Source organism: Schistocerca gregaria, chromosome 3 (genome assembly GCF_023897955.1).
Source record: "Schistocerca gregaria isolate iqSchGreg1 chromosome 3, iqSchGreg1.2, whole genome shotgun sequence".
Taxonomy (NCBI): domain Eukaryota; kingdom Metazoa; phylum Arthropoda; class Insecta; order Orthoptera; family Acrididae; genus Schistocerca; species Schistocerca gregaria.
In genome coordinates this window covers 558,386,990-558,412,716 of record NC_064922.1, presented here as the reverse complement: position 1 = coordinate 558,412,716, position 25,727 = coordinate 558,386,990, and the positions used below count along the sequence as shown (strand labels likewise).

General features: G+C 41.1%; 1 protein-coding gene across 1 annotated transcript in view; it reads right to left on the bottom strand.

The window, feature by feature from the left end:
* The window catches only part of LOC126353909 (BAI1-associated protein 3), a 1,859,046-nt gene that overhangs the window by 540,552 nt on the left and 1,292,767 nt on the right, over positions 1-25,727 (bottom strand). The window contains exon 7 of the mRNA XM_050003139.1: positions 1,073-1,139. Within this exon, the coding sequence (XP_049859096.1) occupies positions 1,073-1,139 (67 nt within the window). The remainder of the gene's footprint in view (positions 1-1,072; positions 1,140-25,727) is intronic.

Sequence of the window (25,727 nt, the reverse complement as noted above, 5' to 3'; positions counted from 1 at the left end):
CCGTAAACACTTTCTCGGGAAACGGCGTAAAATGCATGAAGCTTTGAAAAGACTCTCTCGTGTGCGTCTATACTGAATGTTCTTACGTCGTGGCGGTTCACTTCTCGGCTTACTGAACGCTAAACGCTCTGTAAAAGAAATTATTAGCGTCAAAATTTGACTAGTAAAACTCTGTTGCAATATAATCTAACCTCCAGACTGAAGAGGTTAACATAAAGCACTGACACCTTGAAGCAGCCTCGCCATTGTTGAATTATTTGTTCTGTAATAAGTACAATTCTGTACAATATACGAAAATCACAACAGACGGTTATAATTGATTATCACATATTCAAGAAGAGAACGCCTAACGTACTTTGTTGTTGCGATTTACATTTTGATTCGACGCACATTGGGTATTGGTCGAGTAGTCTATCGAAACAGGGTCACCTGGGAGATCCATTATGGCAGGGACATAAACTGGCAACCTTACAACAGGTGCCCAGTTGTCTATATGTGACTGAAGACGCTCTCTCTCTTCATTAATGTAGAACATATAATCTTGCGAAATCTGTTGAATCTTTTTGAAATATGCTATGTATTCTATTAGTTGCAAACAAGATGTCGATGAAATAATTCCTATTAAGTCAAACACACTTAAGTGCTACTGGGAGGTATATTTAGTACTACTGTAAAATGTAAGTGAGTTTCGTTCATCCGCTATAATAGTTGTTCCGCTACTCAGGCACTATTAAGTACTAAGAACGCCTCATGGATGTTCTTCATGCATATATGACAGGCAGCAAATGATGGTTACAGTGCATTAAATATGTGTTGAGACGCAAGATGCAACAGGTGTGGGAGCAGTTGTAGTGCTTGGGGCAGCAGAGTGTTTTTGCTCTCTGGCCAGATGCAACAGGCTACGGGCGCTCCGTCCCGGCTGGCGTGGCGTGTTGCAGTGAGAGGCAGCGCCTGGTATGGCGGCTGCCCGCGTGGCGCAGCTGCCGGGCTGTGCGGGTGCGGTGCGCGTCGTGCAGTGTGGCCGCTACTGACACCGAGAGAAGCAGCAGGAGGAGGTAGAGACCTTGCTTACCGTTGGCATCCTTCGCCTCCAGGCCCTCCGCCTCCAGCACCACCACGTTCAGGACCACGATGGGAGGCTGCAACACACGTGTGCATTCATATTAGTGTCTGCAATACGTTCTAATGCACAAACATTTTTAAGAATTTAAGACACTTGTGATCACAGATCAAAGCCAACTGTCCAGATACTCTGTCATCATAATGGCGTCGAAACGGAGGATGTCACAGAGGAGGTCAAAATACTAAACATATTTTTCCAAAGCTGTTTTACTCAAGAAGATCACACTATGGTTCAAATGGCTCCGAGCACTAAGGGACTTAGCTGCTGTGGTAATCAGTCCCCTAGAACTTAGAACTACTTAAACCTAACTAACCTAAGGATATCACACACATCCATACCCGAGGCAGGATTCGAACCTGCGATCGTAGCGATCACGCGGTTCCAGAATGTAGCGCCTAGAACAGCACGGCCACTCCGGCCGGCAGATCACACTATAATTCCTCCTTTCCTTCAGCAATGAATCCACCTTTCATGTGATTTTGTAATTTTATCAAGATTCTGCTACGTGTCTTTCCTGTCCCTGTTTTCACAAACGTCTGACATGCCAACGAGAAAGATCACTCTGGAAATAAAACTGACTGATTTTTATCTTCCACTAGACTTTCCTTTGCAGCTCAGCCCTTGTATGATTTGGCACATATATTGAACCCTCCTCTTCCTCCGCCCTTCGGTGTCCACTTCTCCCTTTTACTGTCTGTTCACCTCATCCTCCCATGTCTAGATCTATCTCCTCTTTCCCACTCACTCTGTCATTATCCTCTGCCCCCTGCATCCTCTATCCATCCTCTTCGATATCCATCTCAGCCTTTCCCAAGCCATTCTCATGAAACATATAGTGTTCAATAAAGCAGGCCGGTACTACTCCCATAACATGACTGTCAGGGCAAACTACACATCAGGGGCTTGAAAATCATTTATTTGTCACTGATATACAGGCTGCCATGCAAAGCAGGTCGATGAAGCAGGCTGACACTACTCTGACAGGCATGTCACGTAGCCTACATGCCAAGTTGTCCTGCAAAGCAGGATGACTGGGTTCTCCAGGATATTGAGACGACCCTAGTACAAGCTTCAAATCTGAATTATGCACAGTCCACTGCCTCCATGCGTGTTTGTCTGTCTGAAAGAATCTGACTGAAAGGACCCATGATTACACTATTGCCCAAAAAGAACTTAATACGTTGTGTGATAGGGTTGGTGTCTGCGAGGGTACTTGTTTTCATACAGCCATGCTGCCTCTTGACCGTTTCCATCTGCTTTGCCAAACACGAACACCATCTCTGCTTGTTCTCAATATGAATACCAGATCATTCTGCTGTTTACTGTACGCTGAGTCGATCACACAGCCTGCAACACACAAGGAACACACAACATGTGGTCAGAGGAACTGTCATTCGTCACGTCAGCGCCATCTACTGTAGTAACGATGTAGTTCTGGTTGCATGTTCAGAGGACCTTTTTTCCTCCATTTCCAGTTAGGAGTCCATCATCCGTCTCTGCAGTTCGTCGGTTTTATTAATCTTCAGAGAGAGAGAGAGAGAGAGAGAGAGAGAGAGAGAGAGAGAGAGAGAGAGAGAGAGACAGACAGAAAGTAACTTGACTTGGAGCGGTCGAAGTAACCAATCGGCAAGATGATTTTTTGAGCGGTATTGGGAGTCTCCTCCAGTCACAAGGTAAGAGAGAGAGAGCACAAGCACATTTTATTACATTTCTTTTTCAGCAACCCATATATCTTCAACCACCTTTCCTAAGCATGGGTGATTGCTGGACTATACGAATGCATACACATTGGTAAATTCAGGTAGAATTTCATGGTTCAGGTTTGTGTCATGGCCTAGGATAGCCGTCAAGTTTAATTTTGTGTAGCTGGCTTGGGCCGCTAATCTAGCAAGGCTTCTGTCCGCCTGAACGTTCTTAATGCGTAGTCGATGACTGGTTTGCTCAGGCCATGTGCAAGGCAAGCGCTTCTTCGTCTTTCAGACATTGAACCGAGGGAAAATCTTGAGCAGGGATTCAGACGTTGTGTCTACTACCTAGTAACTGGAGGAGATGCCCGATACCGCTGAAAAAAATCACCTTTAACTTCATTCAGACAGGACCGAAGTTGTTCTTTATCCAGTCACAATTCAGTTCATGTATAGTCTCCAGGTTAATTTTCGTGCTTCCTTTCGCTGTGAATCACAAGCCAGTTCGGATGAATCAAATTTTGCTAGAAATTGCTGGATTCCGCTTTATGGATTTTTTGAGTGTTTGAATCTTTGTGTGTGAGCACAAGAGTGCATATGTTGCATTCCTTAGTTAAGGTAATCATTGCAGAATAATGACGATTAACATAATGACAAAGTTTCCCTTCACAGAACCGTAGAGTCAGGTTCTTACCCATGTTAAAAATGGTTCAAATGGCTCTGAGCACTATGGGACTTAACATCTGAGGTCATCAGTCCCCTAGAACTTAGAACAATTTAAACCTAACTAACCTAAGTCATCAAACACATCCATGTCCTAGGCAGGATTCGAACTAGCGATATGCATGTTAAATATTCACTGGGTATTAAGGAGTAATATCCAGTATACATAAATCTTAGTTTCGAATAAACATAGTTCGTTAAACTTTCCCCAGTGGGCATACCAGCACGGCGTTCCACCTCCTGCGGTCGTTAACCTCATTTACCCTGTAAGAGAGAGATACTAAAAAGCATTTAGTGTAGTCCATTCCCTGATCGGTCGGTCTTAAGTGCAGTAGTTAAATTCCGTTGTGCGCTTTCTTAGGAAACAAGGCCAAATTCAGTTAATGTTTATGTGACTTCAGAAGGCTTGGCATTCAGTGGAAGTTAGAGAATGATAAACATGGTTCTGCCCCACAAGAAACATACGGCTACGAAAAGGTCCACGTTATACGGCGAAAGTATGTCCCACCCAAGTTGCAGTTACAAGAGTTTAGATGTTTCCAATATTTTGAAAACAATGGGCGGCTTTTTATATCAAAATGACAGATATGGAATTAAGTGACAATGGTCTACAGGAGCTACTGAAATCACTCAACAGACGAAAGGTGTCTGAACCTTGTGGGAGACGAATGCAATTCTACACAGATTACGCTAAAGAAGTTGCTCCTCTAATAGTAGCAGTGTACCATAGGTCGCTCAGGACCAAACCATTCCTAATGGCTAGATAGAAGCCATCTCAGTAGCATGTTCAAGAAGAGTTGTCCAATAGAAGCACAAAACTGTAGGCCTATATCTTGACGTTGGACTGTAGAAATTTGGGACGTATTTTATGCTCACGTATTTTATTTCTGGAAACCGATGATCTCTGCAGGGAACAACATGTGTTCCGAAAACGACGATCGTGTGAAACCCAGCTCGATTTGCTCATTAACGAAACGCAGAAAGCAGTACAGACTGATGTGCAAGTTGATACTGTGTTCCTTAACTTCCGGGCAGCATTTGATACAGGGACTCACTGCTACATAATGTATAAGAATGACTATACGGAATATCAGACTAGCTGTATGATTATTAAAGGGTTTCTACCAAACAGAATACACCACATCATTTTCTACAGAGAGAAATCATCAAAGGTAAAAGTAGCGTCGAGCTCACTCGAAGGGACTGTCACAGGACTTTTACTTTTCACCATGTATAAAGAACCTACTGCATAACGTCGAAATTTCCAGAAGGCTTTTCGCGGATGATGCTGTTGTATACAGAGAAGACGCAACGTCAAAAAATTGTGGATAAATGCGGGAAGACCCGTAGAGGACTGACTCTTGGGGCAAGGACTGAAAATTGACCTTCATTATAAGCAAATGTAACGTATTGTGCATAAATAGGCAAAAAGCCCCGTTACTGTATGATCACAAGATTACATAACAGTCACTGGAAGTAGTTACAACGATAAAATATCTAGAAGTACGAGCACTAGCGATCTAATGGGGAACGCCAACATAAAAATTTTCCCAGCTAAGAAAGATGCCTGATTGAGGTTCATTAGAAGGATCCTCAGTACATAAACACAAGCAATACGAATATTGCTTCTCAATTTGATATCTATATCAGGTGCGGTTGATAGAGGCAATAGAGACAATCCAAGGAGAGATACGTTTTGCAGCAATTTCATTTAGTAAGAGCGAATTCGTCACGGAGATAGACAACTCCACAGGCAGACGCTATAAGAATGCGTTCTGCATCACAGTGTGGTTGACTGTTACAATGTTCCGAGAGCGTACATTCGCAGAAGAACCACCAAAAATATTGTTCCCTCCGATCCATGTTTCGTGAAAATACCATGAAGGTACAATCAGAGAGATTAGAACTCACACGGAGGATTAACCAGCAGTCGTTCTTGTCGCGAACCATTCGTGAGTGGGAAATATGAAGGGTGAAGTGACAGTGATGCAAAAAGTACTCTCCACCACACATCGTAAGGGGGCTTGCGGAGTATAGATTTAGATGTAGATGTGGGTGTAGTGAATCACTGAACACTTTGCGGCAAGTCAAGTACTCAGTAAATGTCCTACGCAATAGCGAAGACACACACACACACACACACACACACACACACACTCACACAAGATTGAGAAGCACATTCTTTTTGGCATTTATTTCTGCAAATCATTTGATTGAATAGAACTGAGAATTAATAGACATGTTAGATGAATGACAAATAAAAACTTTCGTAGTAAATGCTGATCTATTGATACAGAATTTGTATGAATATTATTATTTAGCAATTATTGGTATAATCACACAAATGAGACAACTAAACAAAATGGTTTAGATGAAGATTAGGTAGTAGTAGCTCAGTTAGCGTGGGCTGGAGTGTAGTATGGGAGACTTGATGTTACCTGGGTTTTTCGCTAAAAAGCGGAAGCATGCAATGCTTGAATTGTCGTTCTAATATTAATAGTTAAGAAATCTAATGTAGATTACATCGTAACAATGAAATTCCGTTCGACATTTCTGTTTTCGCTTTGTATTAATGTACAGCGCTACTCGAGTGGTATGGACCATACCAATGTCCCGTAGTAATTTAAGTATCAAGCTTTGTCCTTCCTTCTTACGCGTAAGTTGTTGCATAAAAAAATAGCGAGGTGGTGCATGGATGTTGAAGAGTTTGATTTTGAAGTAGTGTACGTAAAAGGAACAGAATGTTTTGGCAGATGCACTATCACTGTTACCCTACGGCCTCACCGATTTCCACGAGTTAGAAGAACAAACATCAGATTACAGGATACTTTCAATAAATGATGGAACTTTTAAACTCACTAACATTTAGAGCAGTATTAAATTATACATAATGGCGTTCTGTTTCATAGAAGGATAAGTGGTATGTGTGCATTCCAAGGAATATGTGGACAACTTAATTCAACACATGCACCGCACATGGGGACACTATGGAGTGCTGAAGTGTGCTGCCAAAATTTCTACGTATTGTTATTTCCCTAATATGAGGCGAGGTATAGAGCAAGTTATCAGACGCTGTGCGATTTGTCAAAAGGTCAATCATCAGACTAGGACATGTCTTAACGTACTACCTCCAGTAATACCAAAGCAACCAAGGGATCTTGTATCTATTGACGCCGCAGGACCTCATCCCCAAGCCCTGTATGACGTTTTTTGCAAGTATATGCAGTAAAATGAGTTAGGTCTTGACCAATTATAAGGTGGATTCTGGAAGACTACATACCACCCGTTGGGAAACCCCGCGCAGTACTAACTGATAACGCATCAAATTTTACAATTGACCAATGGAAATCATTTTTGAAATCACAAAACATATGTCATATTTTGATATCAAAGTTCCATCGGGAAGCAAGTCCCGTCGAACGATGCTTTCATGAATTTAACAGATTTATCCGGCCAAATATACGACAAAATAGTAAATCATCTACCGCATACATCAATACGGTACACACCGGCCGAATGTATGTTTGAAAAAATGGAACTAGATGAATGGGCAAAAGCGATATCTAAATTAGGGCACAAAGACGTAGCCTTAGATGAGAAAGTACGGCGAGTGCTAATAAAATTGGAAGAGCAAGCTCAAATAAGGAAAGGAATTTACGATAGGAAATTGAAAACCGTAACAGAATTCCAGATAGGACAGGAGATACTACTAAGAAATCATCCAATATCATCGGAGTTAAAAGCATTGAATAAAAAAAAGGCAATTGTTATATGTTGGTCCATATATCATTGTTGACAAGCCACATCGTGGGTGCTACTTGATAGGAAATATAAAAAATGGCAAAACAAAAGGCATGTATCCACATAAAGCTATACAGAAAATTATTAAATGAGTATTCAAGTCTCATTCTTTCCCTGTCTGTTATATCAATAAAACATAAGAAGGCAGGAGGTTTGTCGCCCTTTGACGAATAAACCAACTGGCGCTCGGCTCGTCTCCAACTAGGGGGTGCAATATTTATATTTTAGATACCTTCTCCCTCTTCTACTATCCTGTTTTGCCAATAAGGAACGTTCAGTTTCCTTCTACTATCTAACATGCAAAGAATGACTTGTAACCCAGTGAATAAAAATTTTCCTTGTATTTTGATACTGTACTTTCTTAAGGCTTAAATATCTATAGAAGCAACGGAAACCTTCTGATATTCCTTAAGGAAACACGGAATATACAACAAGAACTAAAACAGCTATACACAATACTGAACGAGTGAAAACCATTAGATCACGCAGTTATACTTCATCAGGAGCAAAAACTTGAATGAGAGTGATGGAAAAGGAAGGAATTCACACGCGCCAGCTTTAAGCGAGAGCAACGAGCGGTGAAATGTATAGAGACTCACCGCTGCGTTTAAAGAAGAGCGTACATTAACAGCTATATGTGAAGTGGCTAACAGCTGATCGTAGGGTCAGAATATGCCAAATGCAAAGTTAAGTTCAGTGTCACCTTTAAGGACAGCCGGCTGCAGCCGAGATGCACACAGACACACTGCGCACCGTGACGGAAACCATTTTAGAATTTAAGCGAATCGTCATCCACAGCTCACAGCCAACTGGGCAAAACAGAAGTGATACGAAATGGAGTACGTGTTAGCTGATTACTATAATGTAAATTAGCTACACAAACAAAGCGAACAGAAACATTTATGCCCAAGTCGGAGACTATACTATAAAGAGCACTAACTTTAAGTGTATATCATTACGTTAAGCATACGCAGTTTTAAGAAAAAAAGCGCATCGACAACAAGTAAACTATAAGGAGCGTGGAATACCCTAAATTTGTGAACTTAACATCAGCTACTGAATGCATACAGTTAGAAATAAAGATTCAAAGCAGAAGAGAATATACACAAGAAATGACCTATGCGACTATATACAACAGCATTAAGACAAGTTTGAGAGAGAGTTAATGATACGTACACTTAAAAGAAAGAGATTATCACAGAACTTAGAAACTAATAGACTTACATACAGCACTCAAATAAGCGACGACGAGAAATGTAGAATTAAATATAAACATAGAAAAACGCCTGTGACTCAGACGTAAACTTTAAAATTACCTATCGTACAAGATTTAGCGAGGGGAGCAGTTGTGCACTTATAGAACTACACTTCTTTACAGACAACGTTAGACGTAGAGAGCTTAATGTACAGGAAGAATACATACCCACAAATCTGCTATTACAGAACTCAGTAATGTTAGTTGCTACTAATTGCAAAGTACCTTATAGGAAAAGTATAAGCAGCAAAATAAAACTGTGAATATGAATCGTACAACACGGGGAAGGCCAGCTAAGTAAATACGAAAACACACCAATACCCACACAACATAATTGCATGAACTTTAACAAAATAACTGAAGTAAGTACTGTATGTTTAAAAAGCAATACGGAGAAATAAATGAAATTTCACTTCTGTATAATACTAGGAAGTAAATAGTGTGTGAAAGATTTTAGATTTAACTGAAGGTATTACTTAGTTAATCTACGTTTGTGGTGGCATATCATACATGGAATGAAATTTGGAAGGGAATGAAAGTGCATTAGAGTAGTATGAGTTTATTTATATTTGTGGGGAGAAATAAATAGGGCAGTGATGCAATATGAGCACGCCACAGGTAATGTATGGATATAAATGGAGATTTATGTGAAAGATTTTTAATGAATAATTATATGGGTATACGGCGATGGCTATGAAGATGAACGTTACAGGAGTACCTAGGAAAGGGTTATGAAAGCGAAGTAAAAAAGGAATAGATTATATAGTTTGTCTTAGAATAAATGATTGTATAAGTGTGGAAAGCGAAGCATGATGATAAATGTACGGTAAGTAATTGCGAAAACGAACATCTTGAAGAAGCACTCAAGAGTAAAAAAATGGACAGTGAAGTCAATAGTACAATGGTATACGGTACATTTAACGTACACCACAACACGGTAATTTTCCACTCATACATCAGAATGATAAACAACGTATCATCAAAACTACTTCCTTAGCGACTAACTGTTACAGCTTGAGCAATCATAAGGTGAATATAAATGAAAATATGGTATACAGTTCGTACGAGAGATGAACACAAAATGCAGTAAAAATATTTTCTACACTGAGCTCTTGACACACGCAGAAGCGAAAGCAAAACATTTAGCATAAGCACCTTCTTCTTTAGCTGGAATGAACTTTGAGTAGAATTACACATGACAAAAATACAGTAAAACCATCGATCACACTTTACGAAGGTACACATGTATAAACCGTCGCACCAATAAGGCAGATATACAGCTTGAAATACGTATACATAAATGTGAAATATTACGACGATTAACAAGCAGTGATGAAGTCAGAATCGTCAAGGGATGAAACATTCCCATACTCTCTGACAAACGAGCAGTACAATTAGGAATCCTGGAAGTAGCTTGATCTCCGAAGCAGACCCTAGTAAATCCTCTTTTTTCCATGTAATGAGTCGCGGTGGAACGTAATTGCTACGCGTAGTTGTGAAGGGAAAAATGCACAGGAGGTCGGTTCTGCAAGACAAGAAAAGAAAATGTAAATATTCAGAATAAATGCAAAATTGCTTCTAATTTGCATATTGGTGTGTAAGATGGTGCATGTCATGGAGTCCATGTATGAAATGTTAATGTGAATTGTACATTTATTTTTCAACTTTATTATTGTCAATGTCGATGTAAAATGTATGTAACATTGTCAATTTGATGTAGAATTTTATTCTTGAAGGAGAACCATTTATCTATGTATGTGAAGTGCAACGCGATGGACGAGTACAACCGTGTAACCACTAATTGATGTGTGAGGACCACCGAACTATCGTAGAATGCACAACGGAAGATAACGCGGAGTCCTGCAGTGTGGAATAAATTAAACTTTTTTCTGATCAATTGCGGCACGGCGGTACAGCAACCTTTTATCGTGATTAATATTTTAAAAAATGGAAAGTTTTCACTGGGAAACCAAGGTGGAACGGTTGTTTTTAAACCAGTAAAAAGCAATTTGCAACATAGGACTGTTTTTTAACATTAGTAAATTAAACTGTTTACGATTTTGTTCTCACAACTATTCAGCGTTTTAAAGCGCTTTTGACAATTACATTCAGGATAATTCCAATTTATTAAGCAACATTATAAGTTTTAAAAATTAACACAGATTTTATTTCAGCTTTCTGCCGCAATCCGTTCTACTGAGCTTATAATGGAAGTACTGATTGTGCGATCTTGAGCTCTCATTTGACTTAGCGACTGGAATTTGTCCCCACGATTCGGCGATCTCGTTCCCAGGAACGAGACTCTGTAGATGACTTAAAACATTAAAAATATCATATTAATTCTTCTTTATGTTTTATTGATCCATTTGAGAAACGTTTTGCACTGATGGGATATAACTACTTCAGTTTACTCATGTTGTGTGGAATTTGTCGAGATCTACGAGTGTGTTATAATATGTACAAACTAACGTTACAACCGTATTCCATTTTCACCATTTTTTGGAACGATATGTTTCGTCCGCGTGCTTCGATCATCAGTTGATTTGCAACTACAGGAACTCTAGTTTTTAATTAGAGATACCTTTAAAGTCTGCAGATAAGTCTGTTTGCTTGGTGTGATGTGATGATGCTTGGTTTGTTGATGTGCTCTGCGAGCCAGAAAGAAATGTACGAAATGCACAAAAGGTTCACACTAAAATAAATAAATATCTCTGGTTAAGGACCAATTCTGGCCTATAACAAAATTGGGAATGTTTTTTTCGCATTACTAAGGAATCTGCAAGTAAAAGGTAACGTACTCTGAACGGTAAGCACCTTACGATAACTTGCTGCCGAAACGAGCCAAGCCATTGAATATTCGTTAACAAAAGTGATGGAAGCTGAAAAATTGTTTTATAAATGTGAGCATACATCACAAAATTATGGCCCGGAAACTCGTAAGTACAAAGGTCTGCGCGCTATCTTAATGCGGTCCTGAAGGGAACACCCCACATATAAATTCATTTGGCCTTAAGTTAATGCCAACAATGTAGTTATAAACCAGATGATAAAAGTGTGTACAGTGTGTCATGTTAAAATTCACTAAGACGTCGAAACCGTCAGGCCACTATAACAGGCGATATTCCATGTGTACCCCTTTCGCTGGCCTCTGTGGCCGATCGGTTCTCGGCGCTTCAGTCTGGAACCGGCCTGCTGTTACGGTCGCAGGTTCGAACACTGCCTCGGGCGTGGATGTGTGTAATGTCCTTAGGTCAGTTAGGTTTAAGTAGTTCTAAGTCTAGGGGACTGATCACCTCAGCTGTTACGTCCCTTAGTGCTTAGAGCCATTGGACCATGTGTACCCCTTTCTCCTCCGCCTACGGCCTACCACCTGAGTAGTATGTCATTATACACTCCTGGAAATTGAAATAAGAACACCGTGAATTCATTATCCCAGGAAGGGGAAACTTTATTGACACATTCCTGGGGTCAGATACATCACATGATCACACTGACAGAACCACAGGCACATAGACACAGGCAACAGAGCATGCGCAATGTCGGCACTAGTATAGTGTATATCCACCTTTCGCAGCAATGCAGGCTGCTATTCTCCCATGGAGACGATCGTAGAGATGCTGGATGTGGTCCTGTGGAACGGCTTGCCATGCCATTTCCACCTGGCGCCTCAGTTGGACCAGCGTTCGTGCTGGTCGTACAGACCGCGTGAGACGACGCTTCATCCAGTCCCAAACATGCTCAATGGGGGAAAGATCCGGAGATCTTGCTGGCCAGGGTAGTTGACTTACACCTTCTAGAGCATGTTGGGTGGCACGGGATACGTGCGGACGTGCATTGTCCTGTTGGAACAGCAAGTTCCCTTACCGGTCTAGGAATGGTAGAACGATGGGTTCGATGACGGTTTGGATGTACCGTGCACTATTCAGTGTCCCCTCGACGATCGCCAGAGGTTTACGGCCAGTGTAGGAGATCGCTCCCCACACCACGATGCCGGGTGTTGGCCCTGTGTGCCTCGGTCGTATGCAGTCCTGATTGTGGCGCTCACCTGCACGGCGCCAAACACGCATACCACCATCATTGGCACCAAGGCAGAAGCGACTCTCATCGCTGAAGACGACAAGTCTCCATTCGTCCCTCCATTCACGCCTGTCGCGACACCACTGGAGGCGGGCTGCACGATGTTGGGGCGTGAGCGGAAGACGGCCTAACGGTGTGCGGGACCGTAGCCCAGCTTCATGGAGACGGTTGCGAATGGTCCTCGCCGATACCCCAGGAGCAACAGCGTCCCTAATTTGCTGGGAAGTGGCGGTGCGGTCCCCTACGGCACTGCGTAGGATCCTATGGTCTTTGCGTGCATCCGTGCGTCGCTGCGGTCCGGTCCCAGGTCGACGGGCACGTGCACCTTCCGCAGACCACTGGCGACAACATCGATGTACTGTGGAGACCTCACGCCCCACGTGTTGAGCAATTCGGCGGTACGTCCACCCGGCCTCCCGCATGCCCACTATACGCCCTCGCTCAAAGTCCGTCAACTGCACATACGGTTCACGTCCACGCTGTCGCGGCATGCTACCAGTGTTAAAGACTGCGATGGAGCTGCGTATGCCATGGCAAACTGGCTGACACTGACGGCGGCGGTGCACAAATGCTGCCCAGCTAGCGCCATTGGACGGCCAACACCGCGGTTCCTGGTGTGTCCGCTGTGCCGTGCGTGTGATCATTGCTTGTACAGCCCTCTCGCAGTGTCCGGAGCAAGTATGGTGGGTCTGACACACCGGCGTCATTGTGTTCTTTTTTCCATTTCCAGGAGTGTACATATATCGGTTTCGACTTTGCAGGCGTCATTATACATAAAATTTAATGCAGCGACACCCACTGATTACGTGTCTACATGTGGCTGCAAATTCGAAACGGCTATTAAGTTTTTAATAAAATGACATGTGAGTAAGACATAGAATTTTATAGTCTAATCGGATACAAAGGTCGCAGGTGGGCAGTCCAAACGGCCTCATTTTGAAATCACAGTCAGCCGTTGTAGAAGAATCGTGCAACGTTAAGTTTCATGTGCCTTGCGATGTCGATGTGCGACGAAAATATTAGAAAAAGGGACACAGAGGAGACAGTGCAGTGATTTATATAATATGTGAATTTCGGAATTTGTAGTTTAGGTTAGTTAGGTTTAAGCACTTCTAAGTTCTAGGGGACTGATGACCTCAGAAGTGAAGTACCATAGTGCTCAGAGCCATTTGAACCATTTTTTTGTGGCTTACCATCTGCATGGAACACAATTTTGTGGGCAACAATTTTACACTGCAACGATTTTCAAAACAAAGAGGGTTGGCATGAACGTTTCTTCACACTGTGCACGTACACGTTTCTAAAATGTAATTTTGAAGTGTATGTGCTGTACTGAAATTGTTTGTTTAAAGACTGTAGGTTTCACAGTAGTGTTGTGTGACTTGCATGCCGTTTTCAGATCTTACAACAGAAAATATCGTTATCTTAAGGAATGTGTTTGTCTACTTTTTCCAGCCGGGTTTGTGTTCCAAACAATCGTAATGGGGTCTTTGCCATCTTTTACTTATTTTACGGTGTCAGTCACCACCCGGAAATGTTTCACCACTATCCACGGAAACTATAGACGCCGACGCAAGCGATAGGTGATGTTTACTCTATTCCATAATTTATTGCCAGATGAACAAAAGAATGACGTAGCTAAATTTGTGTCATACAAATTAATTACTCTGGCGCACTAAATATAATGACCTTATTAAAAAAACATGCTTGTGGCCATTGTATTTTTGGAGTTTTTTTTCGGTAACTTTAACAGATAACGCTTTGGGCAGTAAATAATCTTTGCTTGAACCATATCACTGTCACATGGGCATATGATGAACTTATTTGCAAATACCAGAGTAAATCGCAATATAAACTAGATTTATTCTATTGTCTCTAAACATCATTGCAAGCCGAGTAAAAAAAAAAAAGTATGCTAAGAACTTGTAATGCCTTACAAAGCCGTAGACCTGTGCCGAGAGTACAGTGGGTAGTTGCCGCTAAAAATGATTCTACGTGAAAAAGTTTATGATAATGCTATACATGCCACGCACTCTCGCGTGCGATTTCTGGCCGCTGTCTAACAAAATATGGCTCTCGTCTTTCATACGCTGAGAAAGGCTTTTTCTTAACAATAACGAGTAACGCTTCAACTCACAATCTTTTTGAATGGTAACAGAGTATGTAGCAGTTTATTTAGATAGACTGGCAAATGTTTCATCATTATGTGTGTAATTTTGTGTAATAGAAGTGAAAATGTTTGTGGTAAACATTACGTTTGTTCTATGTTAATTACTAATTTGACAATTTCGGCTGCCTCGAACTCTTAAAGTAAATGGATCTGGCTGCTGATTTATATCTCTCTCTACATCTATAATCTGCAAAACATCGTGGAAGCTACTTCACACTGTACAACACATTTGGGCTTCTTCGATTCCGTACAAGAGAGGACGCTGGGACAATAAAAGCTTAAATATCCTCTGCATCCTGCAGTTAGTATAACGTTGTCTTACTGGTGCTGATACGTAGAGGACATTCCCACATAGTGGTTCTTGAAACTCCGTAAGTAGGCGTTCACGGAATAGAAAATGTCTTTCTTCATGTGTCTGCCAGTTCAGGTTTTTCATCTCTGTGACGCACTCCCGTGTGTCTACCAAACCTGTAACGATTCATGCTACCATTCTAAATACGTCAATGGGTAATAACCATTTATAGAAGGCAACTAACAGTACTTGCAGCGGAGGGTACATCAAGCATGTCTGAGAAGACACGGAAAATTGTGCAGTCATTGTTGTAATGCGGAAACGCAGCGATTTATCAGATTCCAAAAATAAATGATCATTAGCTTTCGAGCTAAGTGTGGAAGCGTTTCCGAAACAGCTAAGTTTGTAAACCGTTCGCCTGCCGTCGAGGTTAAAAAGTACAGTGTATGACAAAATGGTGCTATTTAAATCCGGCACCGAGGCAACAGTGGTGCACGACGGTCCATAAGCGACAGGGGTGAAAGACTGCTGCGAACATTTTGGACAACTGTTGAACAACTAAACACCTACATGAATGAAGAGGCTACCAACAGAGCCTCCTCGAGGACCGTTCAGCAAACGTTGCTGCGCCTGGACCTCCGCAGCAGGCATTTGCTTCATGCACCCACGCTAACCGCTGTTCACTGCCGACGAAGGCTGGAATTTGCACACCAATTCCGCAACTGCACGTCCACTGACTGGCGACAGGTGGCCTTTTCAGATTGATCTCGTTGTATGCACCATGGATACACAAGGCTGTTGGATTTTACGGTGGGAAATATCTGAAAGCAAACGTCTTATAACAATCGTCGGAAACGTCGAAGCCAGAGGAGACTATGTTCTGGGATGATATCGGCATTGTGGAAGACACAGTGGATCAACAGAAGCATGCATCTTCCTTGGGGACTATGTCCACAGCTACATTCAGTTCATTTTTCCTCGGTACGATAGCATCTACCAGCACGACAACGCAACGGTCACACAGCTCGTGGCCGGCCGAGTTGGCCGAGCGGTTTTAGGCGCTACAGTCTCGAACCGCGCGACCGCTACGGTAGCAGATTCGAATCCTGCCTCGGGCGTGGATGTGTGTGATCTCCTTGGGTTTAAGTAGTTCTAAGCTCTAGGGGACTGATGACCTCAGAAGTGAAGTCCCATAGTACTCAGAACCATTTGAACAATTTTTGAACACAGTTCGCAATGTAAGTGAGTTGTTCGAAGAGCACCAGGATGAGTATACCGTACCACCGTAGCCACAAAAACTTCCCCAATTTAAACCCAATGGAGAATCTGTCGGACCACCTCAGTCGGGCTGTGCGTGCCAAGTTTAAGTAACCTTGTTACCGACACATCATCTTTAATCTCTTCTATTTTTGTTCCAATTTATTATGTTTAGCAAATCTTGCATCTTATTTATACTGTGTGTCACAAGGTTATATGTGTTCCTCATTAACACCTGTTCTTCGGTTGGCTGCATTAATTCATCCACTTCATTTTACAGTATTTCGCTTCCTGCATTTAATACTGTTGCTTCCTCTGCCTTCTATAACTCCACACCTGTAGTTACTGTTGACTACATACCAATGATTACTGCTAAACTTTCCGATTTTAGAGAAAGTAACCCATGCTTAGGAGGCTGTCTTTGTTTTCTGTTCACTACAACTTTCTTCTAAGAGCAGGCACTTTCCTTACATGGAATAATTTTAGTTGATGTAATTAATCACTATTTGAATTTACAGTTTTAGGCATAGCTGTGATCATAGCGTAGTGAAAGATTGAACTACTATATTATGGTGACAGCCTAAGGAATTACGCTCTCGCGTTCGTGTGCGTGTGTGTGTGTGTGTGTGTGTGTGTGTGTGTGTGTGTGTGTGTGTGTGTGTGTGTGTCGGTCTTAAAGACACTCAAACAACTGTGGGAAAGTGAAAACTGAAATCGCATAAACATAATTTATTTTAAAATTTACAATCAACCTCTTCCATTTTCACTCACATTCTAGCAACTAGTCGTACTACATCATGCGCATGCAAAATTTTTAACTTTTTCAATGTAGCTGTAATACCCCAACAGAACTAAAAGGTATAACAAGCTAACGGAAGAACTCAGGAAAGTATGACAAGCTTACAACTAATCCAGCCTGGCTGATGACACAAATCAACACATTTTGCCTTATAGTTAATAACTTCACACAGTTATTAAAACCCTAAAGCTATTGTATTCGAAAAGAAATATTACTTCGATATAATTATACTTAAATATCAACCAAGAAAATTAATAGCAAGAAAAATGTTGAGAACGCAGCTGCTTCTAGTTGGAAAGAAATGTGTGCCGGGATTAGATTATTGATGAACCATGGACATTAAAATTGAGTTTAGCGGCCGCCGATGGCGGGCGAACACAGACCGTTACAAACAGTGATTAAGTACAGAAAGTGGCGCGAAAATATAATTTTCAGCTGCACTAAACGGATCATTTATCAGAAGAGATATCAGTGCCAACACGTTACATAGTACAACAGAGGCTCCCAATTTTGTACTCGGTTAACAACATATATTAGCGAATAGAGGAAATTATTAAATGAGAGCTGTGTATTATCTGCACCCGTGCAGAAAGTACGATTTAATGTAAATGCATTTCAAAGCAAGATTACAATGCACTGATAAGATAAAACTGTCAAAGTTTGCACAGACAATCAACTCTACGTTTGAAGATAAATCTAACTTTAAAAATTGATCAGTGTAATGAATATAAGAAAGGCAAACAAAATGTAGGCTAATTGTAACCGGTGTAACAGGCTGGTAAACAATAAAGCTGGTAACAGTAATGAAGGGCTGACAGAATTCTACTACCGAGCAAGGCAGATCAAATTAGAACCATTAAACAGTATACAAATTACGAACACCTGGCGCCGGCCGAAGTGGCCGAGCGGTTCTAGGCGCTACAGTCTGGAACCGCGCGACTGCTACGGTCGCAGGTTTGAATCCTGCCTCGGGCATAGATGTGTGTGATGTCCTTAGGTTAGTTAGGTTTAAGTAGTTATAGGGGATTGATGACCTCAGAAGTTAATTCCCATAGTTCTCAGAGCCATTTGAACCATTTGAACACCTGACATAGACGATAAAAGGTAATTTACAAAGTAAATCCACCTGTATTAACACTGCCTGAGGCTTAAGGTAGAAGATACTGTTGTACAGACACAGATGGAGGTGAAGCATGGATAGGGAGAAAATCAAAACAAAGAAAGGAAAGAAACAATAGAGAAACTATAGATGTGTGGTACAGTGATGGAAAGCGAAAATATTAGGAAAAGTAATACATGGAATGACGTACACTCATGGACAGACAAATCAGTAGAGATTTCTCGCCAATGAGTTAAGTGAACCAAGTGTGACTAAATAAAAGGAAAATTTCATTTTCCACCTACGCTGCTACAAAATCACTACAATCAGCTGATTTCGGCTTTTTGCAATTTTCATCTGATACTCATAAATGACACAGAGTTTATAACAACCTGAGTGGAAAATGGAATCATCCTTCAATAAATGTGCGGCTGTGGCGTCCGAAATATAAAATTTGTTGAAATAACAGAGGTAACAATTTCAGGCACGGTCAACAATAGGACAGGAAATTGAGGTTTCGAAGCAACTGTAATGATGCATTGACAGTAACGACTAAGATAGTTACTCTTTCGGTTCTGATAAATCTAAAAGGACTACATACATAGGAATAAAATGTTATTTGGTTTGTAATGGACAGATAAAAAATTAACTTAAGTACAACAAATGAACTTGGTAAGTTTGAAACCATCAGTATTAAGTTTCCCCATTTTATTCATTATTATTCATTGTTTCCAGTAAATATCATTATCAGCCGTATAATGATCTGTTTTCAGTGGCTTCATAAATCCTTAATTGTGTCAGAGCTGAGAATTGATTGTGGCGTCACAGTTTTTTGATTTAGATCGACCTGCACGGTGGCATTTATATTTCACTAGTGACCTCTGCTGTCTTCACACGAATTATGTGTCTACGGCTGATATATATACCTCATGTAACAGTCTGTCTATTAGTGGAAACCTTACCAAAATCCCCAAAGTTGTTCCTGAGATGAACTTTCACATACCGACAGAAGATAAGCGACTATGGAGTTTCAATTCATAGTATGTATAAATGTCTAAATTTGAGTAACGTTTCATACATGATTTGAAATCAGAAAGTGGATCCACTGAATCTGAAACTGGTGTATCACCATTTCATTCTGTTTGGCTGACTGAACTTTCTAATTTTGTTAACAGACGAAGACTGTTCTGCTCTATTTCACAGACAATAAACGTATCTCTTCTTCGACTTTATCTAACTGTGCCACCCCTTCACAAAATAAACGGAGTGCGCTCACATTAGTGAGGATAAATTTATGGTAGCATTTTAACGTGTGAGCCTTTCCAGACCTTGAAATATGTCCATAACTGTGCACGTTTCGTCAAAACGTTACAGACTACTTCAAGACAGTTCCCTCGCTTACTTGACGATAACATTGCAAATCCCACAGGTTCTGAAAACGGTACTGAAAGTGTGATTGGAAAAGTGGTATGAAATCCACACCTAGCTTCCAGGACTGCACTTAGCTATCGGTAAGTCCACGACACATATGATATTCTTAAATCGTGAAATGACGATGTCCAACTTCGAGTCAATGCAAGTGGATGTCCCATAGCAACGTTTACCTACGTACCTGTAGTTAATGCAGATACACTAAATTTGCCGGCCGTTGTGGTCGAGCGGTTCTAGGCACTTCAGTCTGGAACCACGTGACCGCTACGTTCGCAGGTTAGAGTCCTGCCTCGGGCATGGATGTGTGTGATGTCCTTAGCTTAGTTAGGTTTCAGTAGTTCAAAGTTCTAGGGAACTGATGACCTCAGATGTTAAGCCACTTAGTGCTCAGAACTATTTGAACACTAAATTCCTTCATCTTTTCCCATACTTGAATAAATTATACGACACTTTAAATATAAACGCCAAGCTTGCAGAATATGCCAATGATCTATGTACTAGCCTGGGGAACGAAATTAACAGAGGGTATGTATAAACTGGAACAGTCGATGGCTAATTTATTCTCAAACTTAGAGACGGAAATGACCTAAGTATTTTCCAAAGGAAACCTTCAGTGGTCATATTCACCAGATACCGTTATGAGAGAGCTGGCCCTTTGATTTTCAAGCTCCTGTGGAATCTGGACACGAAACATGTTAGTACTGGGAAAAGACAAGGAGGACTTCCTTTACATAATATATTATACGTCTCCATATTGGTATTACCTAACTATGCTTTGATTCGGATTTTGATCCAAAAATACGTTGTTTTTATAGCACTATAGTATCCCTGACGACGAACGCCCTACTGATAAAGATAAACGAACCCTCGTTTCATGTACAACGCCAATATTTCAAAGCAAATTTCGTATTAAACTGAGGTCACTGTACCGGTGATTTCTTGGTGTATATTCAAGAGGTAATTGACATGTGTTCAGTAACATATCTATGGTAACCGGTGGCGGGAAACGACTCAGTTCTGTAGCTCTCACTTTCATACACCACCCACCCCCTCCCTGTCTCTCACTGTTGATTTCCAACCAGTTCTTGTTTAATCCTCATCCCATACCATATATTTACACAACAGTTATTGTTATTTGAATGCATTAACAACAAATTATTAAAATGTACATTTTTCATTAATTGTTGAATATTACAAGAATGTATTGACATGTGACTGCTCATGTTATATAGATAACTGTTTTTCTCATACATTAGATCTGTTTGTACAGTGCCGTGGGAGATGGTCTGTGGCTAAAGTTTCATGAGTAACCATGTCTAAATGCACAAAATCGCTGTTTGATCATGCCATGGAAAGAACACATACAAAATGTTATGTGGAAGACGACCCAGCGATTGCGTTTTATTGGCAGGACACTTAGAAGATACAGCAGATTTACTAAAGATATTTACGTTATGCTTGTCCGTCTTCTTTTGGAATACTGCTGCACGGTGTGGGATCTTTACCATATAGGATTGACGGTGCACATTGAGAAAGTTCAGAGAAAAAATGGTTCAAATGGCTCTGAGCACTATGGGACTTGACTGCTGAGGTCATCAGTCCCCTAGAAGGTAGAAATACTTAAATGTAACTAAGCTAAGGACATCACACACATCCATGCCCGAGGCAGGATTCGAACCTGCGACCGTAGCGGTCGCGCGGTTCTATACTGTAGCGCCTAGAACCGCTCGGCCACTCCGGCTGGCTAGTTCAGAGAAGGCAGCACGTCTTTTACTATCGAGAAATAGGGGAGAGAGTGTCATTGACGTGATACAGGATTGGAGGTGTACATCATTGAAAGAAAGGCGTTTCTCGTTGCAGCGGGATCTTCTACGGAAATTGCAGTCACCAATATTCTCGTCCGAATTCGAAAATATTTTGCTAACGCCGACCTACATAGGGAAAAACGATCATCATAATCAAATAAGGGACTTAACGAAATAAGACACTTAAGTGTGATTTGCAGATTCTATATGTCCCTGATACGTTTCCGTAGGCTTGTGGCGCCAGATTTCTTAGGCACAGGTCACGCAATATTTGAAGAATTACGGACTCGTTTGTGAGTCCAGAGATGGCGTCCGATAGAGTCACAGATGCCTGCCATCGGGCCAGATCAGGTGAGTATGGTGGCCAACGTATCATCGTGAGAGCACTATCTCACTCCTCAAATCACTGTAGCACGATTCCTGCCTTGTGGTGAGGACAATTGTAATCCTGCTAGAAGACGTAAAGTATAAACGGATGGAGGTTACAATAATGTTCACGTTATCCGTAACTGACATAGTGCATTCTATTACTACCACAGATCTCACAGAAGCACAGATGAATGTCCTGCGTAGCGTAACACTGCCTCCACATAGCGTGGCGCATGTACCGAGCAGCAGTTCGCCTGCTTCATGGAGCATCTGAACATGACCGTCAACCTACCTGGTGTAACAAGAAACGTAATTCGAAGGAACTGTTTGCAGCAACATGCGCTGAATGGCACCAACACCAGAATTCTACTCTGTCGCCAGATGTGTTACAGTTCGCCTTCTATCCTGCTGTAGGGTTTGCGTAGCGTTGGCCAGCGCAAGGTGGCTTCAAGCAGTATGAAGAACATCCCTTGTTTCTCATGGAGCAGCACACAATAGCAAGCATGTGCCAGCGCCGGATAGTGTGGGATGTGCCTGCTTGCGAGATGGAGCATACAAAAAATTATTGTAGTAGTTCCTGTACTCCATAACCCAAGTATCACATTTTCCTTGATTTATAAATTGCAGCAATTTAAAAGAACAACGCCTTTTGGATGCTGAACGTTAAGTTTTTTTTATTGAACTTGTGCAGCCAGGCACATATAGCCTTATTTACAAGCCATCTTCAGTGGGTGTCCTGAAACATTACACAATTTTTTCGTTACTATTTTTAAGGCAAACAACTTTCTCTCTAGGGTACGTTTTCAACCATCTTCACCTCTTACAGAACTCCTATACAACACACATTACATGATCACATACCGATACCATCTCTACAGAGAACTACAAGTGCCCTGGTTGGACACTATCCAAGCGGGATAACCACTCGCTTTATTTGTTTCATCTACTCTTTCATATAAGGTTTCTAAATACACGTCCTTAAATACAGCAGCACTACACCAGCAATGTTCACAAAATTCCACATATTTACATTAGAAATAATTTTAGATCCCCCCCCCCCACCCCATTTTTGTGCACACCACAATAATCTTATTGATTTACCTGGGGAATCTAAGGTTTCATCCAATAATTAATGCGTTACGACCTTCTTTCTCGTTTTTTAATTTTTTTTTCATTTTTAAAAGCCTTAGAATTGTCGCAAACACCTTTCTCCATTTATCCTCTTTCTCCTATTTATTGGCTTTTCCCCAAATGTCTTAGTAAACTACAATTTTAATATAGTTGTTATAATGTGCTATAATCATTGGCAATCTAAGGTTTCATCCAATAATTAATGCGCCACGACCTTTTTTTCCTTTTTTAATTTTTTTCTCTTTTTTAAGAGCCTTAGAATCGTCGCAGACACGTTTCTCCATTTATCCTCTTTCTCCTATTGTCTTCTTTCCAAATGCCTTGGTAAGCTTCAATTTTAATACATTTGTTATAATGTTAAATAATCATTGTAACACAAACCATTTATACACTCTCATCAACTGTCTTTATAATTGCTCGTAAATTGATATACCAACTACGTAGACTGTAAGGTCTTGGGTGATTGAAGCAGAAGGCTAAAGGGACTAAACTTCCGGGAGTAAACCAGGAAATAAATAAATAACAGTAAACTACTTAAGGAGAAACTGGGATATTTTCTTTGAATTAGCAACGACTAATTTCTGTCTCTATCCTAGTCGCCTTCGAGTATGTGCTCGCTCTCTTACTACTCCAACGTTGGTTGAAGGCTAAACTCAAATATTCCTTTTATTTTTATTTTTGTGTTAAAGTTCCTGGGATGAATACATTAAACTGCTTTCTGATTCTGGATTAGCAAAGAAAATAAGACAGGAAGCTACCAGCTCCGTGGTATGTGACCCATTAAAACATTATGTACATCAGATATTAAGGAAATCTCTGGGGGAAACAGATATGAATATCTGACAAGTACCCGAAAATATCTGGATAACAAAAGAAATAAGAGAAGTAATGGAGAGTTGTTAACGTGTAATTTTATGGAGCGATTGGTATACTATATGTGTTTATGATACACATGAAATACACTGAAAGATAAATATAAATGCCTGGGTGCTCTAAAAATACGTCATTTAGAAAAATCATCTTAGGCAACTGACGACAAGTGTTCTTTAATTGGAGGTTTGCATTAAATGCTATTAGATAGGGAGATACAGATAGTTCTCAGTTGACAACTTGTGTGCTTGGGAGAGGAGTGATTTCAGTGTTGTGTATAGTAACTGAAAATTGCAGACTAAAAGGGCGGGCAGCTTAGTATCTTACTTGGACAATAAATCACAGATACCAAAGGCGTCCGAGTCAACAGAATGAAATCGTCAACAGGCGCGACGGTCTACTGGGCAATAGCGTTCGGTACCCGAGCACAGCGGCCTGACATTCACTCTCCAATATTGTACAGGGTGCGCATAAAGTCTTTACCTGATTAAAAACCTGTATTTCTGAGGAAGTATGCTAGATATAGCTATGCGGTTTGTTGCAAGAAATAGTTTAACCAATAAAATTTCTAGGTACACACTTTCAAATGGGCTCCGTTTGTTGCATGTAAAATTTCTAGGCGATACTCAGTTTTTGTTCATGTCTTTTCCAACATCCATTCTGTCACCGCCTCTACAGTATCTCGTATTCGTGTAGTAATATTGAGAATCCCTATCATTTTTAATCCTAAATTGGACAAATATCAACTTCTCTCTCTCAGAAAAGTGTCTAAGAGTAATAATAGATGATAATCTAAGCTGAAGTAAGCATGTAACTGCAATGTACGAGAAGGTATCAGCATCTCTCCATGCCCTCCAATAATGTAAAGAGTTCTTCTCTCTTGACCTGAAAACAAAACGTATAAACACAGTTCCAGTTATAGATTACAGCGATGTTATCTTGTAAGGTCTTTCTCAGGTAGGCTCAGGGCGCTTGGAACTGGTTATGATCACCTGTTTTAGTTAAATCTGTGATGTTCCACTCGTTGATAATATTTTACCATCATATGTACAGCTATCGAGGCTGCGTGCAGGCGAGTGCAGAAATTTCCGTACGCTCTGTCTCCTCCACTGCCTAATCAACGAACACTGTGACTCACGTCTTACCTTACATCCTATCTTTACGCTCGTGTCTGAATAACAACGCAGAAATATCGGTTCCGGACATAACGAAATCATTTCTGTCTCACTCCATCGTTCAGCCGCTTTCTCGAAGTCATTTACAGTGGCATGCACCCGATCCTTGAATAATTTCCCGCATTATATTAGAGAAGTAATATCATCAGCTTCAGAAGACAGTTAATGACACATCTTCTGCAGCAGCATCAATGAGTAGCATTGTCCTTCTACGCACTCGCTACGCTTGAACATCTTTTTTCCGACCAGACCTTCTTCATTTCCCTCCGCTCGGTAGCCGCGCGATCAGGGCGCCTTGCCACGGTCTGGCGAATCCCCCCGTCCGAGGTTCGTCGAGTCCTCTCTCGGTCTTGGGTATGTGTTTTGTCCTTAGCGCAAGTTAGTTTAAATTCCATTAAGTAGTGTGTAAGCCCAGAGATCGACAATCTCAGCAGTTTGGTCCCATAGGAACTCACCACAAATTTCCAATTTCCTCATTTCCGAATATTCTTAGCTGGTGCAGGCTCATTAAATTTCCTTTCGCCGGTACTCGCAGCATCATAAAACATATATTGCGTACACATATAAATTCTTTTCGTATCTACCACTTTCAGTATTGCTGTTATTGTCACTGTTAGTGTCAGCAACAACAGTAATAGAAGTGCTGCCAACATTAACTTTCTTAG